This window comes from Hylobates moloch, unplaced genomic scaffold (genome assembly GCF_009828535.3).
Source record: "Hylobates moloch isolate HMO894 unplaced genomic scaffold, HMol_V3 SCAFFOLD_16, whole genome shotgun sequence".
Taxonomy (NCBI): Eukaryota; Metazoa; Chordata; class Mammalia; order Primates; family Hylobatidae; genus Hylobates; species Hylobates moloch.
This window is the reverse complement of record NW_026652291.1, coordinates 40,618,867-40,638,076: the sequence shown is the minus strand read 5'-3', so window position 1 is coordinate 40,638,076 and position 19,210 is coordinate 40,618,867. Positions and strand designations below refer to the sequence as shown.

Below are 19,210 nucleotides of genomic sequence, written 5' to 3'. Positions count from 1 at the left end.
TGATGATCGGAAAGGGAGAAAAGGCCCCAAGGTGAGAGGCATTTCCATGAGCTGGCTGGCTCTGGCGGCCTGGCATTGGCATGCTCAGCACATTCACTCCCGCACAGCCCAGACGCTCATCCCAAGCCTTCCAGGTGCAGAAGAGGCGGTGGCCTGGAGCCAGCTAGGCTGGGAACCCCGGTAGTGTGGACAGGAAGAGAGGTGGCGGTGCACTGGGCCTGCTGTCCCCAGGGGACCCAGGCCATGCTACTGGGACCCACCATGGGAAGGAGGCCTCAGCACAGCCCTGCCAGGAGCCAGGCCTTATTTCCAGAGCCCTAATCCTGCCAGTGCAGGAAGTGGGTGAGTCCACCAGCATGGACTGGCTCAGCCTCTGCTGCCATCAAACCCCGGCATCTCATTCCTCTCTGTTCCTCTTTTCTTTTCTTTTCAATGGAGTCTTGCTCTGTTGCCAGGCTGGAGTGCAGTGGCGCAATTTCGGCTCACTGCAACCTCCGCCTCTGGGTTCAAGCAATTCTCTTGCCTCAGCCTCCTGAGTAGCTGGGACTACAGGCGTGTGCCACCACGTCTGGATATTTTTTGTATTTTTTAGTACAGATGGGGTTTCACCATGTTGGCCAGGATGGTCTTGATCTCTTGACCTAATGATCCGCCTGTCTCAACCTCTCAAAGTGCTGGGATTATAGGCATGAGCCACCATGCACGGCCCTCTCTGTTCCTCTTTCTTTCCCTTTCCTTCCCAGGTTGTGGCCATCCTCATTCTCTGCTATGTGTTAGGTCTTTGCCTAGAAAACTCATCTTCCTCCCTGATCAGCTCTGACCCAGAATTATTGTCTGAGTATTGGGACTGGGTGACCTAAAACCTTTCAAAGGTTTAGTTTGAGGTCAAATACACCCATGACACTAAAACCCTCAAATATATTTATCCAGTAATAAGTGAGCTCATACATGGAACGGGCTGGCACAGAGAAAGCTTGCTGCCATGTGAACTCTCATTGTTATCGTCATTACTACTGCTGCTATTACTAGTGGTCCCTGTCCTAGGTGCTGCAGGGGCATTGGGCAGCTCACTCTCCCCAAGGCATTAAGATACAGTTGAGGAAACAATACTCAAACCCACCAATTGACTTTTGCAAGCACATAATAAATAAGTGGCAGTTCACTTTAGTAACACAAAAGCCATCACAGGGTAATACTGAATTCCATATCAGGTACATGACACATATGGTCAATGCTTGAGGGTTCCAAGAAGAGAGAGGTCATTTCCAATTGGAGTGGTCGAGGGGGGACCTGGTGAAGAAAGCCACTTTGGATCGTCAGAAGGGGAGGGGAGCCAGGGAGACAGAATGAGTCCAAGCAGACAGGCATAAAAGGCCAAAGCTAGGCCGGGCATGATGGCTCACGCCTGTAATCCCAGCACTTTGGGAGGCTGAGGCAGGTGGATTACCTGAGGTCAGAAGTTTGAGACCAGCTTGGCCAACATGGTGAAACCTCATCTCTATTAAAAATACAAAAAATTAGCCAGGACGGTGGCAAGAACCTGTAATCCCAGCTACTCAGGAGGCTGAGGCAGGAGAATAGTTTGAACCCAGGAGGCAGAGGTTGCAGTGAGCCGAGATCCCGCCACTGTACTCTAGCCTGGGCAACAAGAGCGAAACTTTGTATAAAAAAAAAAAAAAAAGGCCAAAGCTTATTCAGGGACTAGGGAATAACTACAGGTTAGAGAAAAGCAGGTTTTTGGTTTATTTATTTATTTATTTTGAGACGGAGTCTCACTCTGTTGCCCAGGCTGGAGTGCAGTGCTGCGATCTCGGCTCACTGCAACCTCCGCCTCCCGAGTTCAAGTGATTCTCTTGCCTCAGCCCCCCAAGTAGCTGGGACTACAGGCGTGTACCACCACACCCAGCTAATTTTTTATATTTTTAGTAGAGATGGGGTTTTGCCATATTGGCCAGGCTGGTCTCGAACTCCTGACCTCGTGATCCGCCCACCTCGGCCTCCCAAAGTGCTGGGATTACAGGGGAAAGCAGGTTTTAAACAGGATGTGGAAAGCTTTGAATGAGAGGCTAAGAAGTTTAGATTTAATCCTAGAAGCAAAAGGAAGCACTGAAGGTGTGGCAGGGTCATTTCCTGAAATATGAATTTGTAAGGCCCCCAATGTTAATAAAGACACAAAATGTTTCAGATTACATCTCAAAGGAAGTATGCAAAATGCATATGAAGAAAACCTTAAAAGTCTCCTGAGGCACGCACAAGAAAATCTGGACAAATGGAAAGGCACGCTGGTCTTGAATAAAAAACTCAACATCATCAAGATATCAATTTACCCTAAATCAATATATGTTTAATAGTGTTTTAAATATATTTAAATTATACAATTTGAATTTGTGGGAAAAAAAGACAAATGATTAAAAACTTCACTAAAAAAACATGCAACCAAAAATAGGAATATTCCAAAAAATAAGAGTAATAAAGGGCTACCAACCTTTCCAGATGTTTTGTCTATCAAAGAATAGTGTAAACTTATAGTAAAACTGTGTTGTACTAGCATATGAAAAGATGGATATACCAATGGGACAGAAATAGTCCCAGTACATACAGGCATTTAATGGCTGATAGAAGTGGCATTTCTAATAGGAAGGGGAAAGATGAATTACTCAATAAGGAGTATTGGCAAAACTGGATGGCCAAGCAGGAAAAGTTAGTTACATTCATACCTCATACTCCAGGATAAATTTCATGTGGGTCAAAAATTAAAATGTAAAAAATGAAACTATAAAAATACCAAAATCAGGCTGGGCTCACGCCTGTAATTCCAGCACTTTTGGGAGGCTAAAGCAGGTGGATCACTTTGGGTCAGGAGTTCGAGACCAGCCTGGCCAATATGATGAAACCTCGTCTTTACTCAAAATACAAAAATTAGCCGGGCATGGTGGTGCGCGCCTGTAATCCCAGCTACTCAAGAGACTGAGGCATGAGAATCGCTTGAACTCGGGAGTTGAAGGTTGCAGTGAGCCGAGATCCCGCCACTGTGCTCCAGCCTGGGTGACAGAATGAGACCCTGTCTCAAAACAACAATAACAACAACAACAACAACAAATCAATCATGGTAAATGCTTTCTACAATGTTAGTGTAGGGAAGGGCTTTCAAAATATGACACAAAATCCAAAAGCCATAAAATAAAAAATTGAAAGTTCAGCTACATTAAAATAATGTTTGTATTGGACCAGGCATTGTGGCTCACACCTATAATCCCAGAGCTTTGGGAGGCCAAGGTAGGAGGATCACTTGAGGCCAGGAGTTTGAGACTAGCCTGGCAATATAACAAGATTGCATCTCTACAAAAAAATTTAAAAATTAGAAGGGTGTGGTGGCATGCACCTGTAATCCTAGCTATTCAGGAAGCTGAGGCAGGAGGATCACTTGAGCTCAGTTTGAGGCTGTCGTGAGCTATGATTGTGCCACCGCACTCCAGCCTGGGTGAAAGATTGAGACCCACCTCAAAAAAAAAAGTTTGTATTGGATAAAACACCATAAGCAAAGTCAAACAAATGAGCAAAAATATTTCTAACATACATTATAAAGGGCTAATTTACTTAATATACAAAAAGCACCTCCACATTAACAAGGAAAAAGACCAATAATGTGAACAAAGAGTTAACAGAAAAAATTATAAGCATCTCTTAAATGTATAAAAAATTGTACAAGTCACTCATAATAGAAGTCCAAATTAAAAGCCCACATACATGCGCGCACACACACACACACACGCAAACACACAGTCTAATAATGGTCCTTAACTCGTTTGAACAAACTAATCATAAAGACATTTTTGAGACAACTTGGAAAATCTGAATATCAAGTGTATATTAGGTTATATTTTTAGGGAATTACTGTTAATTTTATTAGGTGTAATAACGGTATCATGGTTAGGTGGAAAATGTTCATGTTTTTCAGAGATACATACTAGAGTAATTAGGGGGAAAGTATGATGATCTTTAATTGACTTTAACAATGCTTCAACCCCCAAAATAGATCAGCAAATATAACAAAATATCAACAATTGTTAAATTTGGGTGATAATGTAATGACCCTATTATACTTTGTCTCTACTTTTTTACCAGTTTGCAATTTTCCATAATAAAAGCCAAAAAGTAAAATGAAAGTACACGAACATACTATGTTTCACTTATCAGTTGGGCAAAGATCAAGAAGTCTGATAAAATACTTGCGTTGGCAAGGATGTGGGGAAAAACATTCATGTGTTGCTGGAGAGGGTATAACTGGCTCAACCTCTATGAAGGGCAATTTGGCAAGACCCATCAGAATTACAAATGCACATGCTTTTGGACCCAGTAATTCCACTTCTAGGAATTACCCTACAGATCTATTCATACACTGGTAGAAAAAATCTACATAGAAGTTGGAAACTCATTGCATTTTTAAATTTAAAAAACTTTTGATAAATTTTTTTTAATTAAAAAGAAGTTTGAGTAGCTGGGATTACAGGCATGTGCCAACACACCCAGCTAATTTTTGTATTTTTAGTAGAGACAGCATTTCACCATGTTGGCCAGGCTGGTCTCAAACTCCTGACCTCAGGTGATCTGCCCGCCTCAGTCTCCCAAGGTGCTGGGATTACAGGCGTGAGCCACCGCACCCAGCCTAAAGAAAATATTAACATGTTTTTATTTCCTTCCTTTTTCCAAGATAGCCTAGTTCCTTTCGTGTGCTTTCCTGCCTTAGGGATTTTTCACCAGGCCAAAATCATAAGCATCTTTAACCACCTGAGCCCATAAGAGAAGTGAAAAGGAGAGAGCAAGGCTGATAGCAGGAGCATTGGCCCCTGGATGCAAAAGGGGAGTGAGGTCTGTAAGGAGCAAGGAACGCTCTACCTCCTCGACACCCATACAGCTACTGTCTGAGGTTCTGCCCTCTGAATACTCCCTATCGGGGTTTAAAGCATAAATGTCTCCCCACAGGGTCACGGCTCAGTCTCTTTCTTGTGTTACTCCTTCTCCAGGCTTCCCCGTGGCTCCTCCCTCCTCCGTTCTTGGTGAGCAGCACACCAGCTGCCAGCCCCACCCACTGCAGCACCTGCTTCACCTCCTGACGTCACGGGCATCTGGGAAGTTCACCATCAAAAGTCCCTAGTGGGGCTGTTTTAAAAATAGGAGCTGTCCTTAAACCAAACAGTAAAGTTGAAGTATCTTATCTTTGGAAGCTTCATCTCCCATTTCTGGGTCCATCTATTTATTGTTTCCATGGCTTTCTATTACATTCCTTGAGGGCTTTGTGCCTCTCCCTTTTTCTGTTAAAAAAATTTGCTTTCAACAATAGAAAATAGCAACCTAAATAATCAAAAACAAGGGATAATTTAATATTTTGGTATATTAATGAGAATACCATTAAGGTTGTTGAATAAATTTCAATGACTGGAAAGGATATTATAATGCATTTTGGGGGAAAATTCAGATTTTCAAACCTATATCCTAATGCTGGGTGTTGTTATAGCTGGATGGTAAGACTGTGGGTAACTTTTTCTTCTTTTTTGCTTTTCTCTGTTTTCAAAAATATTTGCAGTGGGCATACATTGGTTTTATAATATGAAACAACAGATGTCATAAAGAAAAATAGGATATAAAGTTCATAAACCCTGAGGACTAATAGATGAAAAGTCAAAAAAGTTTCTTTCTCGAGGAAGTCTGCATTTTCAGTCACTCACAGCCTTAAGCTACAGGTAAAACTAGGAGGTCAGAAAGATAAGTAGGAGCAAAGGCAGCATGGGAGGCCCATGGACCATGAGCCTTCTGAAAACAATCATTTCATGCTGAGCTCTTTGCAGGTTCACAACTTGGGATTTCTCTCCTTCTCATGCCAGGAAGCCAAGAGCTTGGGGAACCAGAGTGAGCCATGCTTTGTTTTGTTGTTGTTTTCTGTTTGTTTTTCGAGATGGAGTCTCCCTCTGTTACCCAGGCCGGAATGCAGTGGCGCAATCTTGGCTCACTGCAACCTCTGCCTCCTAGGTTCAAGCGATTCTCCTGCCTCAGCCTCCCCAAGTAGCTGGGACTACAGGCAAGCGCCAACACGCCCAGCTAAATTTTTTTTGTATTTTTAGTAGAGACGAGGTTTCATCATGTTGGCCAGGCTGGTCTCAAACTCTTGACCTCAGGTGCTCTGCCTGCCTTGGCCTCCAAAAGTGCCTGGATTGTAGGCGTGAGCCACCGTGCCTGGCCAAGTGAGCCATACTTTAACTGCCATGAACTTGCGATGAACCTCAATGACACAGATGCCAATCCATAATAAAGCCTAGCATGAGGCAGACCCTCAGGGACACATCATAAATGATGATGGCACAAATTCTACGGTTTCTGTTTAACCAGTTTGGGGAGGAATTTTCCTTTCAACCAACTTTCATCACACTGGTTTTGTGAACAGCTATTTCCCCAACTCTTAAGGATTTGTGATATAGCTAGGGGTGATTCTACGATGGAACTTTAGGATGCTTACTACATATCTTAAAATGCAAATGCAAGAATAAAGCCCAAAAGACTGATTTTAAAGTGGTCAGAAGCTGGGAGTGGTAGTGCATGCCTATAGTCCCAGCTACTTGGGAGGCTGAGCTTGGGGTATAGTAATTCAAAGGGAGACAATATAGCCATTAAAATAATTTGCATGTTTGCTGACATGAAGAGATATTCATAGCATATTGTTACATGAAAGAGGGTCTAAGATTATAATATTATAGATAACAATATATACACAGACCTATACAGTCATACATCTATAGACATTAAAATGTCTATATTAGACATTAACAAAATCTCTGGTTTTCTTTATCTGTTTTTCTCATATTTTCTATATTAAATATATATTCTTGTTAATAAAAATGTTAAAAAGATATCAAAGTAATTATCTTATTGCTTATTTATTTATTTTTGAGGCAGAGTCTCCCTCTGTCACTCAGGCTGGAGTGCAGTGGCGTGATCTCAGCTCACTGTAACCTCTGCCTCCTGGGTTCAAGCAAATCTTGTGCCTCAGCCTCCCGAGTAGCTGGGATCACAGTTATGTGCCACCACACCCAGCTAATTTTTTTGTACTTTTAGTAGAGAAAGGGTTTCGCCATGTTGGCCAGGCTGGTCTCGAGCTCCTGGCCTCCCCCTCAGCCTCCCAAAGTGCTGGGATTACAGGCATGAGCTACTGTGTCCAGCTCCTATTGCATTTTTAGATAAAATAGGATCTTTATATATTATTGCAAAAGAAAACAAGTTATTGTAGACTGGTTTAAATCAAAAGGTTTTTTTTTTATTTTTGAAGAAGCCTAGTTTTCATCTGGAGTCTGAAGATGATAATGGTTTTAGAATGGCAGGGAAGAAAAAGGAGGTCATATTCACAGCCCCTCAGGTGGCAACTGGCAAGTGTGTATGTATGTGTGCATGTATGCAGGTTTTGGGAGCGAGGGTGAGAAGCAGTGAATTTATCCAGAGCAAGGCAGCTGCAGGACAGTCTAGGGAATGTGAACATTATAGTCCAGGTACAGAACAGCCCAGAGGTTCCTAAGTAAAGCAGCACCTCCCAAAAGTGTGCTGGAGGACAAAGATTCTAATGAGACAGGGGAGAGGCAGGAGCCGAGAGGCTCAAAAGGCTGGTGTTGGAAGGAAAAATGGGAAGGGGCATCTCGGGTGAGGCACGAAGGAGCACGTAAGGTAAGAATGAAGAACATTCAATAGGGGCCCGAGGGCTGCAGCCCAAGCAGCGCTGTGATGACTTTAAAACCCTGGGATCCTAGTCCTGTCCTGGCCACTTCCTGGCATTGTGACCTTCCTCATCTCTAGGGAGATGACAACAGCTATACCCTGCCCACGTCACAGAGTGGGTGAAGGGTCATGGAGATGACCTGAACAAACGCACCAAGAACATGAAGCAGCTGCACCAATATCAGGCATTGTTGTCTTGCATGCAGGTGGTGGCTGCATAGAGAGATTACACTCACTGAGAATATGGGGCTGCAAAAGTCAAGACGGTCCAGGACTTGGCCTCAGCCTAGGTGATGCCTTTAGTGAACAGAGAGTTTCTGGAGAAGCACTGATTTGCTGAAAAGGATCAGTTCCCTTCCCCAAGCCAGGAACCAAAGCTACATGGTTCAGGGTAAAGTGGCACATTGTCAACACCACTCCATAGGGGGCTTCTGGTCAAACTTTCAGAGCTGGAAGGGCTTTAGGCATCATCTAGTTCAAGCCCCTGGTGTTACAGGTGAGGATAAAGAGGCCCCGAGGAGCAGAAGAGTGACTTGATCAAGGTCCCCTAACGATAGCGGCAGGAGGACAGAAGAGTGATATTGCCAGGTAGACCATTTTCTCCTCATCTATGGGGAACAAGCTAGCTCAAACAGCATCTTCTCTTTACCGGACTTCTGCACAGCCCCCCCACAACCTGTTCTCCCTACAGAGGGTGATCCTTAGTAGTCAGAGCGAGCCCTAAAAACCCAAATCTAACCGTGTCATTTCCCTGCTGAAAGTACTTTGATGGGCTGGCAGCAACTCCTGCCCTCCACCCTCTACTGAAGGCTCAGCTCCTGTCCTGCAGCCCACAGCTAATGCTCCCTCTCTCGGACCTTTCAACCCTGCCACTGTATGGAAAGGCACACTGAGGTCTTGAATAAAAAACTCAACATCATCAAGATATCAATTTACCCTAAATCAATATATATTCCCTCCTTAAACTCCACAGCCACCGCTTTTGAGTTTTCCTCTGCTTCCTGCCCAGGACCTTGGCAACACCGGTGGCCTATCAGGCCTGTGAGGTGGCCCCTGCCTGCCCCCCTATCACCACCACCAATCCTGCACTCTGACTCAAACATGCTTATCCCCTGAACTGAGCTGCAGTTTATGTTACAAACTTTACAGTTCCCAGCAAATCTTCATAGCAAATTTGTCATAATTTGCTAAGCACATGTATCTATGCACATAGACACGTGTGGGATTATTTGATCTACCTCTGTCTCACTAGACTGTAAAATGAGATTCTCTGGTTGATCTACTTTCCCAAGTCTGAAGGCCAAAGGGTTTGGAGGCAAAATGCTCCCAGAGACTTGGCTGCTACTAGCCTCCTTGTCACTCTGTCTCAGTGACATGTTATAAAGGGAAAATGGAAAATTGCTACAGATGCTCTGAAAACAACACCCTTGGCACCTCCTCAGCCAAGCAGCATGTGGGGGACACATGGGGCAGGGAGAATGGGTGCCGGCTGCTCCTGAGAGCCATAAACACAGTCAAGGCCTGGGGTCACAGCTTGCCCTTGGGAACAAATCCCACAGAAATGTCCCAAAGATGGAGGAGGCTATTAACATGGTTCACTCAGCCTGCACTGCCCAGGGAGAGAACAGAGTCTTATTATTAACCTCAGTGTATTAATATTTGATAAAGCATCTTCACAATGATAGATAGCAGTCGCCCATAGAAGGGAAGCAGCCTTGGTTCTGTAAAGAGTTCTGAGAGAGGAAGAATAGCTTTTATCAAGAGTGGTAAGGGGACAATGGAAGGCATTATGTCCTGGGCAGGGGAAACCTGCCCTGGGCCCCACAGTACAGGTGGCATGCTGACATCTCTTGCAGGTTTATCTGCACAGGTAACTGGCAGGTTTATCTATACTGTGTCCTGCCTGGGGGCAGGGGGACAATCTCACCATGGCTGACCTCCCAGAGAAAGCTGCTGATCCAATTTTTTTCCCTCTGACATTAAAATGGTTGCTGACAATGATAGATATTTCTGTGGATAGTATATTTTCCCAATATGTAGTCTCTAAATAAAACTCCATTTTATGTTTTGAAATCTGAGAAGAAAAAACATTACAAACCTCCCATTAATGACACAACCATCTTTGTTGGTTACGGGTACCTGGAAACAGACATGGGGGGACCATGGACAACCGCCGCCTTGTTCTCTAGCAGCTGCACCTGAGTCTGTCAACTTAACAGAGAAGCTACTGATGCCCATCCACGGGGGTGAGGCCCTGCTCCCTGAGAAATCACTTGCCCTCTGGACACAAAGCCCTCCTAGGCAACTGGGGCACCTGAGATCAGCATCCTCTTGTACACAAGGGGAAAGGGGCCCGAGGGAGAGAGGGAGAGGCCAAACATGTCCTGAGGACACTCTCAGGGCCCTTTAGCAGCAGAGTCAGGAAGAGGCCTGTACCACCCTCCCTGGGGAGTTCCTGGCAGCCAAGGAGGTGGGGGGGGAGCAGCAGCATCCAAGGAATGTCTGTCAGCCGCAGAACTTAACCTTGGGACCTGCACACAGTGGGTCCAGAAGACAGTTAAGGTTCAGAGTGGCAGCAACTATGTGCTTCAGAGTGCAGGGACACAGGCTGTAGTGCACCTGCTGTCCCGCAGCAGTCTCGGAATTGTCCTCAACCAACCTCACCCCTCAGCCTCATCTCACTTCCAGGAAGAAGGCTACAAAGAAACAATGCAGGAAGGAAGGTCATCTCTAGCTTGCAGCATCACTTGGATTTGAATGTAAAGGCAAAACCTGAGTGGGCAACACAATTCTGTGCACCTGGTTTTAAAATGCGAGGCCCTGTTTAGTCTATCCTTTGGTGATTGCTCCACAGACCAAAGAACAGGAGGAAGACTGAGGAAGAACACGAAGGCCATCTCCTTCCCACAGGCCCTTCGCAGGAGGCTCTGGACTGCTCCCTGCACTGCAAGATGCCTCCGAGATGCCTCTGTGAGCCGAGAAGCTGTAAATCACGCAGCGGGCAGCACATGGGATGCTGGATGCCAAGCTGTGTGCATGGGTAAGGCAGGGGAGTGGAAGGAGGGAGGGGAGGGAAGAGAGAAAGGAGGGTGAGGCTCATGCACAGGGCTTCTCTTTTTGGGGCATCTTTCTATGGGGTTCCTCCACTCCCTGCTCTCCCTTCTGAGCCACATCTACCCTGAGGCAGCATCCTCACTGGAGTCACTGGAGTCTGTAACCAGGTGCAGGGGAGGGGAGGAGTGTGCAGGCAGGCGGATGCCTCCTCTGGGGTGAGGAGAGGGAGACGGAGGACGGGCATTCTGACTGGTAAGTTCCCTGCAGCCTGCAGTGCTTCATTCTTCATCCAGACAGCCACGAATGCTCATCTGGCAGCTCCCAGTATGAAAAGGGGAAGGAGAAGAAATGGGGCTGTGTGACAATTAGGGGGACTCTAGGAGATGGGGGGAGCCTTTCTATTGAAACATGAAGGCTGGAACCTTTTGGAAGGATAGGAACTTGGGCTTTTCAGCTGCTGCTCTTCCTGTAATCCCTCAAAACAGGTCCAGAAAGTAGGAAGGTGCCAGAGGCAGTCATCAAAAGAGAGAAGCATAGTTTCCAGTCCAGGAAGAAGCCTCAGGGCTACCTGCTACTTAACCTCATGACAGGCGGCCAGCTTAGAGACTGACGTTAAAAAGCTAAAATCTGCTCAGGGATCTACAGGGCAAATATTCCTGCTGGGATCCCAGCCCTCCCCTTGGCATTGCCAAGGTTAAATCCACCCCCTTACAGGAGCCTTCTGCAACATTTTCCTACCCTTCTTCCTTTTCACTTTAGTTAGGCTGACTCCCATTTTCATTCAGAAAGTCATTCATTCTGGAGAGAGGTCAGGTTTTTATGCACTAGGACAGATTAGCCAGATGGCTTGTTTCTTTAGGTCCAGGAAGGAAGACCTGGGAGTGGTATCAAAGGCAGAATAGGGAGTTTTTCCTTTGGAGTTGAGAGGAATTTTACTTAAGAGGCAGAAAAGATCACATCCAGTCACCCAAATTCAGGTCTTCCAACCATAGGTCAATAAATGGAGATGGGCCTAGAGAAACTGTCTCATCTGGAAAAGCATTTGACGAGACCCATCATCCTTAGGTTTCTTGGGCCTCCCATGTCACCCAGCCAGATGGCAGAGACACAGCCAGGGTTGTGGACTGGATAGTCTTATGGAGAGAGAGAGAGACCTGCATGGCGTGGGGCTTCATTTCATGGGCATCAGGTCTGGGGGAAGGGGAAAGAGCCCAGAGCTCCAAGCACAAACATTAGCCTGGTTTCCTTGGTCCCTGGCTTTTCCTTCCAACTCAGACTTCCAAGGCAAAGGAGGGTGGGGGTTAAGAAGGAAGACACAGGTTCTGGAACAGGCCAAGGTACAACAGGCAAGGAAAAAGACCAAGCTCATGATCTTGAATGTCTAAAGTTGGGAAAAGAGAAAGGACAGAAAACACCGATGGGAAATTTTCTTAGTACTAACATTATCTAACATTCACCTAGAATTTTATTATAAATAAAAACTTTCATAAACTTTATCTTATTTGCTCTTCACAACAACCTTTAGAAAATACAATCAATCCCTATTTTATAAAAATGGAAAAGGAGTCAGTGATCCTCCACTGCGGTGGCATTAGAGGTGGAATCAGGACTTGAATCTGGATCTTGTGACATGTTCCCCCTCACCCCAGGACCTTCAGTTTCAGAAGAAGATGCCAGGCCAGTCTCCCCAACCTTGCCACATATACCTATGAAGCAGATCACTGCTATCTTATAAGCAACTCAGGGCTGAATGCCCTCCTTGCCTTAATATTCCCGTGAGTGGGAGAGTGGCTGAGAGCTCCTGCTCCCAAATGTTTCTTTTGAAAGACTGACCCCTGCCTAGGCTGCTAAGGTGGCCCCAACAACAGTACTGAAGGGGAAAAAAGTCAAGACATTGAGACTAGGAAGGCTGACACACTCCCTTTCTCCATTCTGCCTACCCAGCAGAATGGGCACATCTGGCCACCCTATTCAGACCTTTCCAAAGCTTTAGCTTAAGCCCAGGTCACTTAGAGTGGACTCTCAGGAGAAGGAAGCCAGTAAACCACTTAGGTTGTTTGTTTTTGAAAATCTTGAAAGGACCTCAAACTTGCATGTTTACCTGTTGGCCAGATGTTTTGAATCGTTAAGGCCCAGGCATACAATTCTATGCTCTGTGGCTTTTCCTCTCCCTGGGGGGCATTCAGATTCTCTGGTAAGTAAGAAGCATGCTCCTGGTGAGGAGTAGGCTCAACTAGGCACAGCCAAGGTCAGCAAAGGCTCTTTCCTGATCAACCTAGGACTGACCACTAAGCACAGAGTCTTGCTCTGTCACCCAGGCTGGAGTGCAGTGGCATGATCTTGGGTCACTGCAACCTCCGCCTCCCGGGTTCAAGCAATTCTCATGCCTCAGCTTCTTGAGTAGCTGGGATTACAGGCATGCACCACCACACCCAGCTATTTCGTTTTTTATATTTTAGTAGGGATGGAGTTTCGCCCTGTTGGCCAGGCTGGTCTTGAACTCCTGGTCTCAAGCCATACACTCACCTCAGGATCCCAAAGTGCTGGGATTATAGGCATGAGCTACCATGCCCGGCTTTGTGCTTGGATCTTTAACCTGTCTCCACCAACTTCCCAAGCAGCTCATCGGACCTGGTGACAACATACACAGGCCAACTGGAGAAACCCGGGGCCCTTCTGCCTGCCAGAATCACACACATCCTTCAATTCCCAGCTCAAAGGCTGCCTCCTCTATGAACTGTTCCCTGATTCTCCTTGCATCTCTTCCTTGGCTGTCTCATTCCTGTTTAATTTATGTGCCCTTCCTACAGTTATTCTCTAATTCCACTCATGCTAATTAATTGTGAACATAGTTCATTTTTCCCTAATAGATTGTGAACTCCTGAGAGACAGATGCTATATTGAATTCATCTCTGTGGTTCCCCTCTCCCCTTTCATGTTTGGCCAGGGGTTTAGCTTTAAACATAGGAGTACAACAAGCAACTGTTAAAATAGAATTTACCTTGGTTTCTTAAAAAAGATAAAGGATCTCTGCACAAAGGCCAGTCCCTACTCTTACCTTGCTTTGGCAAATCTTACAGAATATGGTACCCCTCTCCCTCCACCTGGATCACCAGGGTCATTGCAGCTAGATCCAGCCAGCACAGAGATATAAGAAGGTAAAACCAGAGTGACAAAGCCAATGGTTCCAAGTTTGGTTGGCTTAAATAAACACACACAAAAGCAATGGGTCACCATTATGGTCCGTCCTCAAGGGAAACCAAGGGAGAATTTTGTGGGGTCAAGGAGGGTGAGAAGGAGATGAAGGAAGAAGAAAGAGAGTTTCCTGTAAAAAGCAAGGACACTAGGGGTAATGACTGAGACCCAAGTGGATTCCTTGTCATGACAAGGGAGATGAGACACCGCAGCATTCCTTTCCTGGGATGAGAAGCCCAGACACTCCCAAGGTGTGAGGTCATTATGATCCCAGAGGGGTCCAGGGCCCTGCTCAGGCTTCAAGGTCAGCCAGGGACTGTGGTATCTGGGAGCTGAGTACAGGGAGGGAGTGGGGAAGAGGATTACTACGACCTTCAATTTGGGCCATAAGGTATGGGGGCAGCGGGAGAATCACTCCAGAAAGTGTTTATGGGGAAGGTTGTGCTCTTCTTAGGAGGCGGAAGATGGGAACAGTCCATGACAGGGAAACAGGTCCAGTGTGGGCTGCTGACTGGTGGATCAGGTGAAGAAACCCACCCCCCATACATACACACACAACCCCATGTAACTCGAACTTTCTTGTTGGCCGAAGACTTAGGGTCAGAATATAGTTACCCTGGGTCAAGTTCAGGGAGGCAATAGTCACAGGAGTTGGGAAAAAAAAAATCCCAAGAATCAGATATCAGCCAACAGGGGGAGGAGAAGTCATTTCTACTAGAGATTTAAGATATTCTCCACCCATCTTCCCTCTCTCTCTCTCTCTCTTTCTCTCTCTCTCTCACACACACACACACACACACACACACACACAGCAAGAGAGAGAGAGGGTGGGGGTGGAGAATATCTTAAATCTCTAGTAGAAATGGCTTCTCCTCCCCCTGCTGGCTGAGGTCTGGTTCTCGGGATTCACGCGCACACACACACACACACACACACACACACACACACACACACACACACACAGAGAGAGAGAGAGAGACAGAGAGACAGAGAGACAGAAAGACAGAAAGACAGAGAGAGATATCTATTATGAACCTACTAAGCAAAAATCTAATTCCAGTTTAAGGATGAAAGGTTTCATCAAGAAAATCCTTCCTGAGGCAGTGGGGAGGATGTTATCTGCTTTCGATTTCCTATCCAATCACTCCTTTTGGGACCACAGAGAGGACAATGATAATTCCTCTCTCCAGGCCCAGGCAGGAAATCAGGGTTAACTAGGAGGCCCTGTGCACCTGCACCCGGCTGTCCAGCCCTCAGACACTGCTTTGCCCAGACTCTCGTACTTCTCACTTGGCCGCAGGTCACTCAGGACAGAGGCAGAGGGCAGGCCCCACCTGGTCCCAGCTCCAGCACCTCCTTGCTTCTCAGAGGCCCTTGGGGGCAGAGGCTGCCTGAGGTCCCTCCCAAGGGGACCCCCACCTCCCTGAGCCCAGTAAACACGTCTCCATCACTGCCATGCCAGGGCTCACCCAACACACACAGAGGATTCACACTAGGTGGGGAGGGCTGTGAACCTTGTGACTGCGAGAATGCCCTCCAACCCTTGTGGCCCCAAACAGTACCTGCTAAGGCCTTGATCCGGGACCTCTCAAAGAGCCTGGCTGAGCTGTTGTCATTATCCAGCTCGTCGTCCGGGGCGTCCCAGCGGGCATTGATCCGGCTGTAAGGTGGCTGGTTGCCCACATTTTCAAACTCTGTGGCCGATGTCATGTCAGCAGGTTCTTAGCAGCTCCGCCTGCCTCAGTCTTCATGGAAGGATCCCTGGGGAACAGCAACACAGTCAGAGGGTTATCTCTCTACCCCCTTGGACTTTTTCTCAGGGGAAACTTATTCGGAGCATCCAATGCGAGTAGATCCTGGCGGGAGCAGAACGCCGTGTCACCTGCCTGGGCATGCTTCCTACCAGGGTCTCTGGGTCGTTTGTTATAAAATATTGCAGCAGCAGCAGCAGCAACAGTACTGGCGGCAGTGGCGGGGATGGAGAGCTGCATATAGCAAGGGTCAGGACAGCCAGCAGGTGGAGACGTCAGTCGCAGCCAGCTGCTTCCTCCAGACCCGCTGCCCCGCCGCGGGGAGCACCCCAGGAGAGGAGAAGCTCTCCTGGGAGCCAGAGGCAGCAGGACACGAGCTGGGGAAAGCAACCTTCACCCTGAGGACTGGGCCAGGACCTAACCTGGTGGGGGAGATGGGGACAGGCCAGGGGAAGGGAGAAACTGGAAACAGGCTGAGTCTGACCCAAATGGGAACCATGGGGAGAGATGGATGAGAGAGTTAAGCCACCACTGACGCCACCAGCCTGGGGCAGCTGCACTGGGGGGACTTCGCTCCTCCCGGAGGCTTTCCGAGAGCCCTCTGAGTTCCTTCCCAGCAGTTGGTATTCAGAAAGCTGACCTCGCATTTTAGGGCTTCTTTGGAGCATGACCAGGTGCTCAGATGAGGTCTCCTGTTGAATTCCAGGACAGATTGAGCAACCCAGAGGAGCCTGCTGTCCCATCAAGCGCGTGGCAGTTGGGGCATCCCACGGACAATGGAACCGTGCATTGCGAGTCCATGCGATGAACCAGCGCATCAGGAGCACTGGGTCCTCCCTCACCCGTCATCAATCATTCCTACCCACTCATTCATTCATTCACAGTTAATTCAAATATGTACCAAGTTCCAACTAGGTGGCAGGCACTGTACTAGGCAGGGGCAAGTAAGACAGGAAAGGTCATGTCCTCATACAGCTTGGAATCTGGTGGCAGAGACACACAATTAAACAAGCGACTACAAGAAGGTGTGATGTGTGTCATGGCTGGCTTAGGTGTGGACTCGGCGGGGACTGCTGTCAGGGAGGGGAAGTTGAAGCTTATTCCTAAAGGAAGCTTGGAGGTACCCATGAAGGGACAGGTGAGAAAGGACAAGAGTCCAAGCAAAGGGAATAAAGAGTAGGTGTAAAGTCCTGAAGGTAAGAAAGAACACAGCAAGCTTTGAGAACTTTAAGAAGTAAGGGGAAGGCAGGGGTGGAGTCAGTGGAGAAAAGTGAGGAGGGGTCCAGGGGAGCCAGGCTTGGTCTTCAATGCCCTGGGCCCTAGGAAAACTATTAGCTTTCTTCATCTGTACCTGACATTTGGTCCTCTTTCTAGGGATCTTAAGGGACTCCAAGATCAAGTCTGTAAGGGAATAGGGGACCCAGAGCCTTCACAACCAAGAGAGCAAAGCAGGAGGCAGGGAGGCTGTGAGGCAGACCTGTGATGGGGGTTGACAGCCAGTGAGCTGTGAGGGAGACCACTCCCTCTGTGGTGTGTGCACCCACAGCACACACACAGGCTCACATCCGACATGCTGACACCCACCAGCACACACATGCACACCCACCAGGCACACGCTTGAGGAGGCACTGGAGCACATTCACCAGCCCAAGTGTGAGATGGCGGCAAGACTACAGCCTTATTTTTCAGATACAGACTCACTTCAGACTGCATTTTCCCCAATCTGATGAATCTATCCCACCACATCCTTGTGAGGTAAGACAGGAGCCAGGATTGCCCACCCTAATTGCCTTGGGAGAAAAACCAAGGCCTGCTGCAGGAGGAGGCCTCCCCAGGGTCATCCAGTGGAATGACTACAGCTGGGACCAAAGGCCAAACTGGAGCGCAGTTTATCCCCCTCGACTGGACGGGTTTCAGGAGGGCAGGGGGGGAAGGACACAGTGCATGGGGACAGAGGGCATTTCCCAGCCAGGGCTTGGCAAAAGTGTTTGCCACTCAAGAGAAGGGAAGATGCAGGGTGGGAAAACCAGTCATCACCCTGAACACAGGATGCCCCATGATGCCAGACCTGTGCCCAAGACCACCCTTGTCCCTTTGAACAGCCCGTCCTCTTCTGCAGATGGACTGGCTGCTTCCAGGGCTGAGATTTTGCACCCAACTGGCTGGGCAATGATAGCCGGGAAAGATCCCCCTGCCCCCGGCCCCACACCTTTCCCTACTTCCCTTAAGGGAAACTACCACTGACTTGGTCTCTGAGCCAGAGAGAGACTGACAGGCTGACCACCTCCTGCAGGGCCACAAGTCTGTCCAGCAGCCCCTGAGAAGGGCTGAGCTGCCAGACGCAGGAGGTGAGGTGAGATCAGACCCTGAGTGCAGGAGGTAACCGGACCCTGGCTCTCCTTATTCGTCCTGTGCTATTTTTAAGAGTGGCCGAGAGAGGCCCGGGCCATGGGGCTGGAGAGTGAGATTACCTTTGCCGTGGCTCCGTAAATAAGTCTGCCCCAGAAAGATGAGCTGAGCAGGCCGACCAGCAGGCCCGGCATTCAAGACAAGATTGATGGCCCTGGGTGCAGAAGAGCGGCGGCTCGACAGCAATTCATCCTGCTTAAAAACGCCATCCCTCCTGTGGCCATGGCTCAGAGAAGGCAGCAGCCGGGCAGCAGCTCTGCCAGGAATGGGAAAAGATGTATATGTGTGTCTAAATATACAGCTGGAGGTTTTTTTTGTTTTGTTTTGGAAAGAGTCAGGTCCCTGTAAACAAACACCAAGGAAAGATGATCCAGAAATGAAAGTGAGGCCCCCTTCCTTGTGCCCCTCTTCCCCTGACATACCCACCCCAGGCCCTGCCCAGATGGCATTCCATCAGAGTCAAGGGGGTCATGGGATGGGCCAGCGCAAGCAGGAAGGGAAGCTCTCGGAGAATCAGGTGTAAGAGGCAGGAAGGAAATAAATAAGAGAACAAGAAAGTTACAGATAGTCAACAAAAAGCAAACACGAAGATATGCCTGTCCAAAACCAGATTTAACCCATTCTCGGCATCACCATGTCTTTTTCCACACTGTTACAATGGCCCTTCAAAGGCCTGGCTATAAAGAGACAACCATGAGTGAAAAAAACAGCATACGTTGGGGCTCATGGTGGGGACACCTAATCAAATGGGGAGTCATGGAAATGACATTTAAGTTGCTACCTGGGAGGAACTTGGAGATGAGATGATCTGGTCTCATTTTCAAAGATATAAGTCATCTGCACATCTAGAGTGGCCTTCCATGAGTCACAGAGGACCGCAAATACATGGCTAAAATTAGATCTTAAATTGCATTTCAGGCCCATCAGTAAACCCAGGAAAAAAGGCATATGTACTTCCTTGTCCATTCATTCCCCGACTCACCCACAAGTCCCCCCAAATTCCTTCTCTGAACCCACCTGACCCACATCAAAGTATAGGTGGG

At 47.6% G+C, this 19,210-nt stretch overlaps 1 protein-coding gene across 2 annotated transcripts in view; it reads right to left on the bottom strand.

Annotated features, from left to right (window-relative positions):
• The window catches only part of SPTB (spectrin beta, erythrocytic), a 129,561-nt gene that overhangs the window by 56,596 nt on the left and 53,755 nt on the right, over positions 1–19,210 (bottom strand). For both annotated transcript variants that reach the window (XM_058429419.1, XM_058429420.1), the window contains exon 2: positions 15,570–15,768. In XM_058429419.1, the coding sequence (XP_058285402.1) occupies positions 15,570–15,717 (148 nt within the window). In that variant the 5' untranslated portion in view covers positions 15,718–15,768. The remainder of the gene's footprint in view (positions 1–15,569; positions 15,769–19,210) is intronic.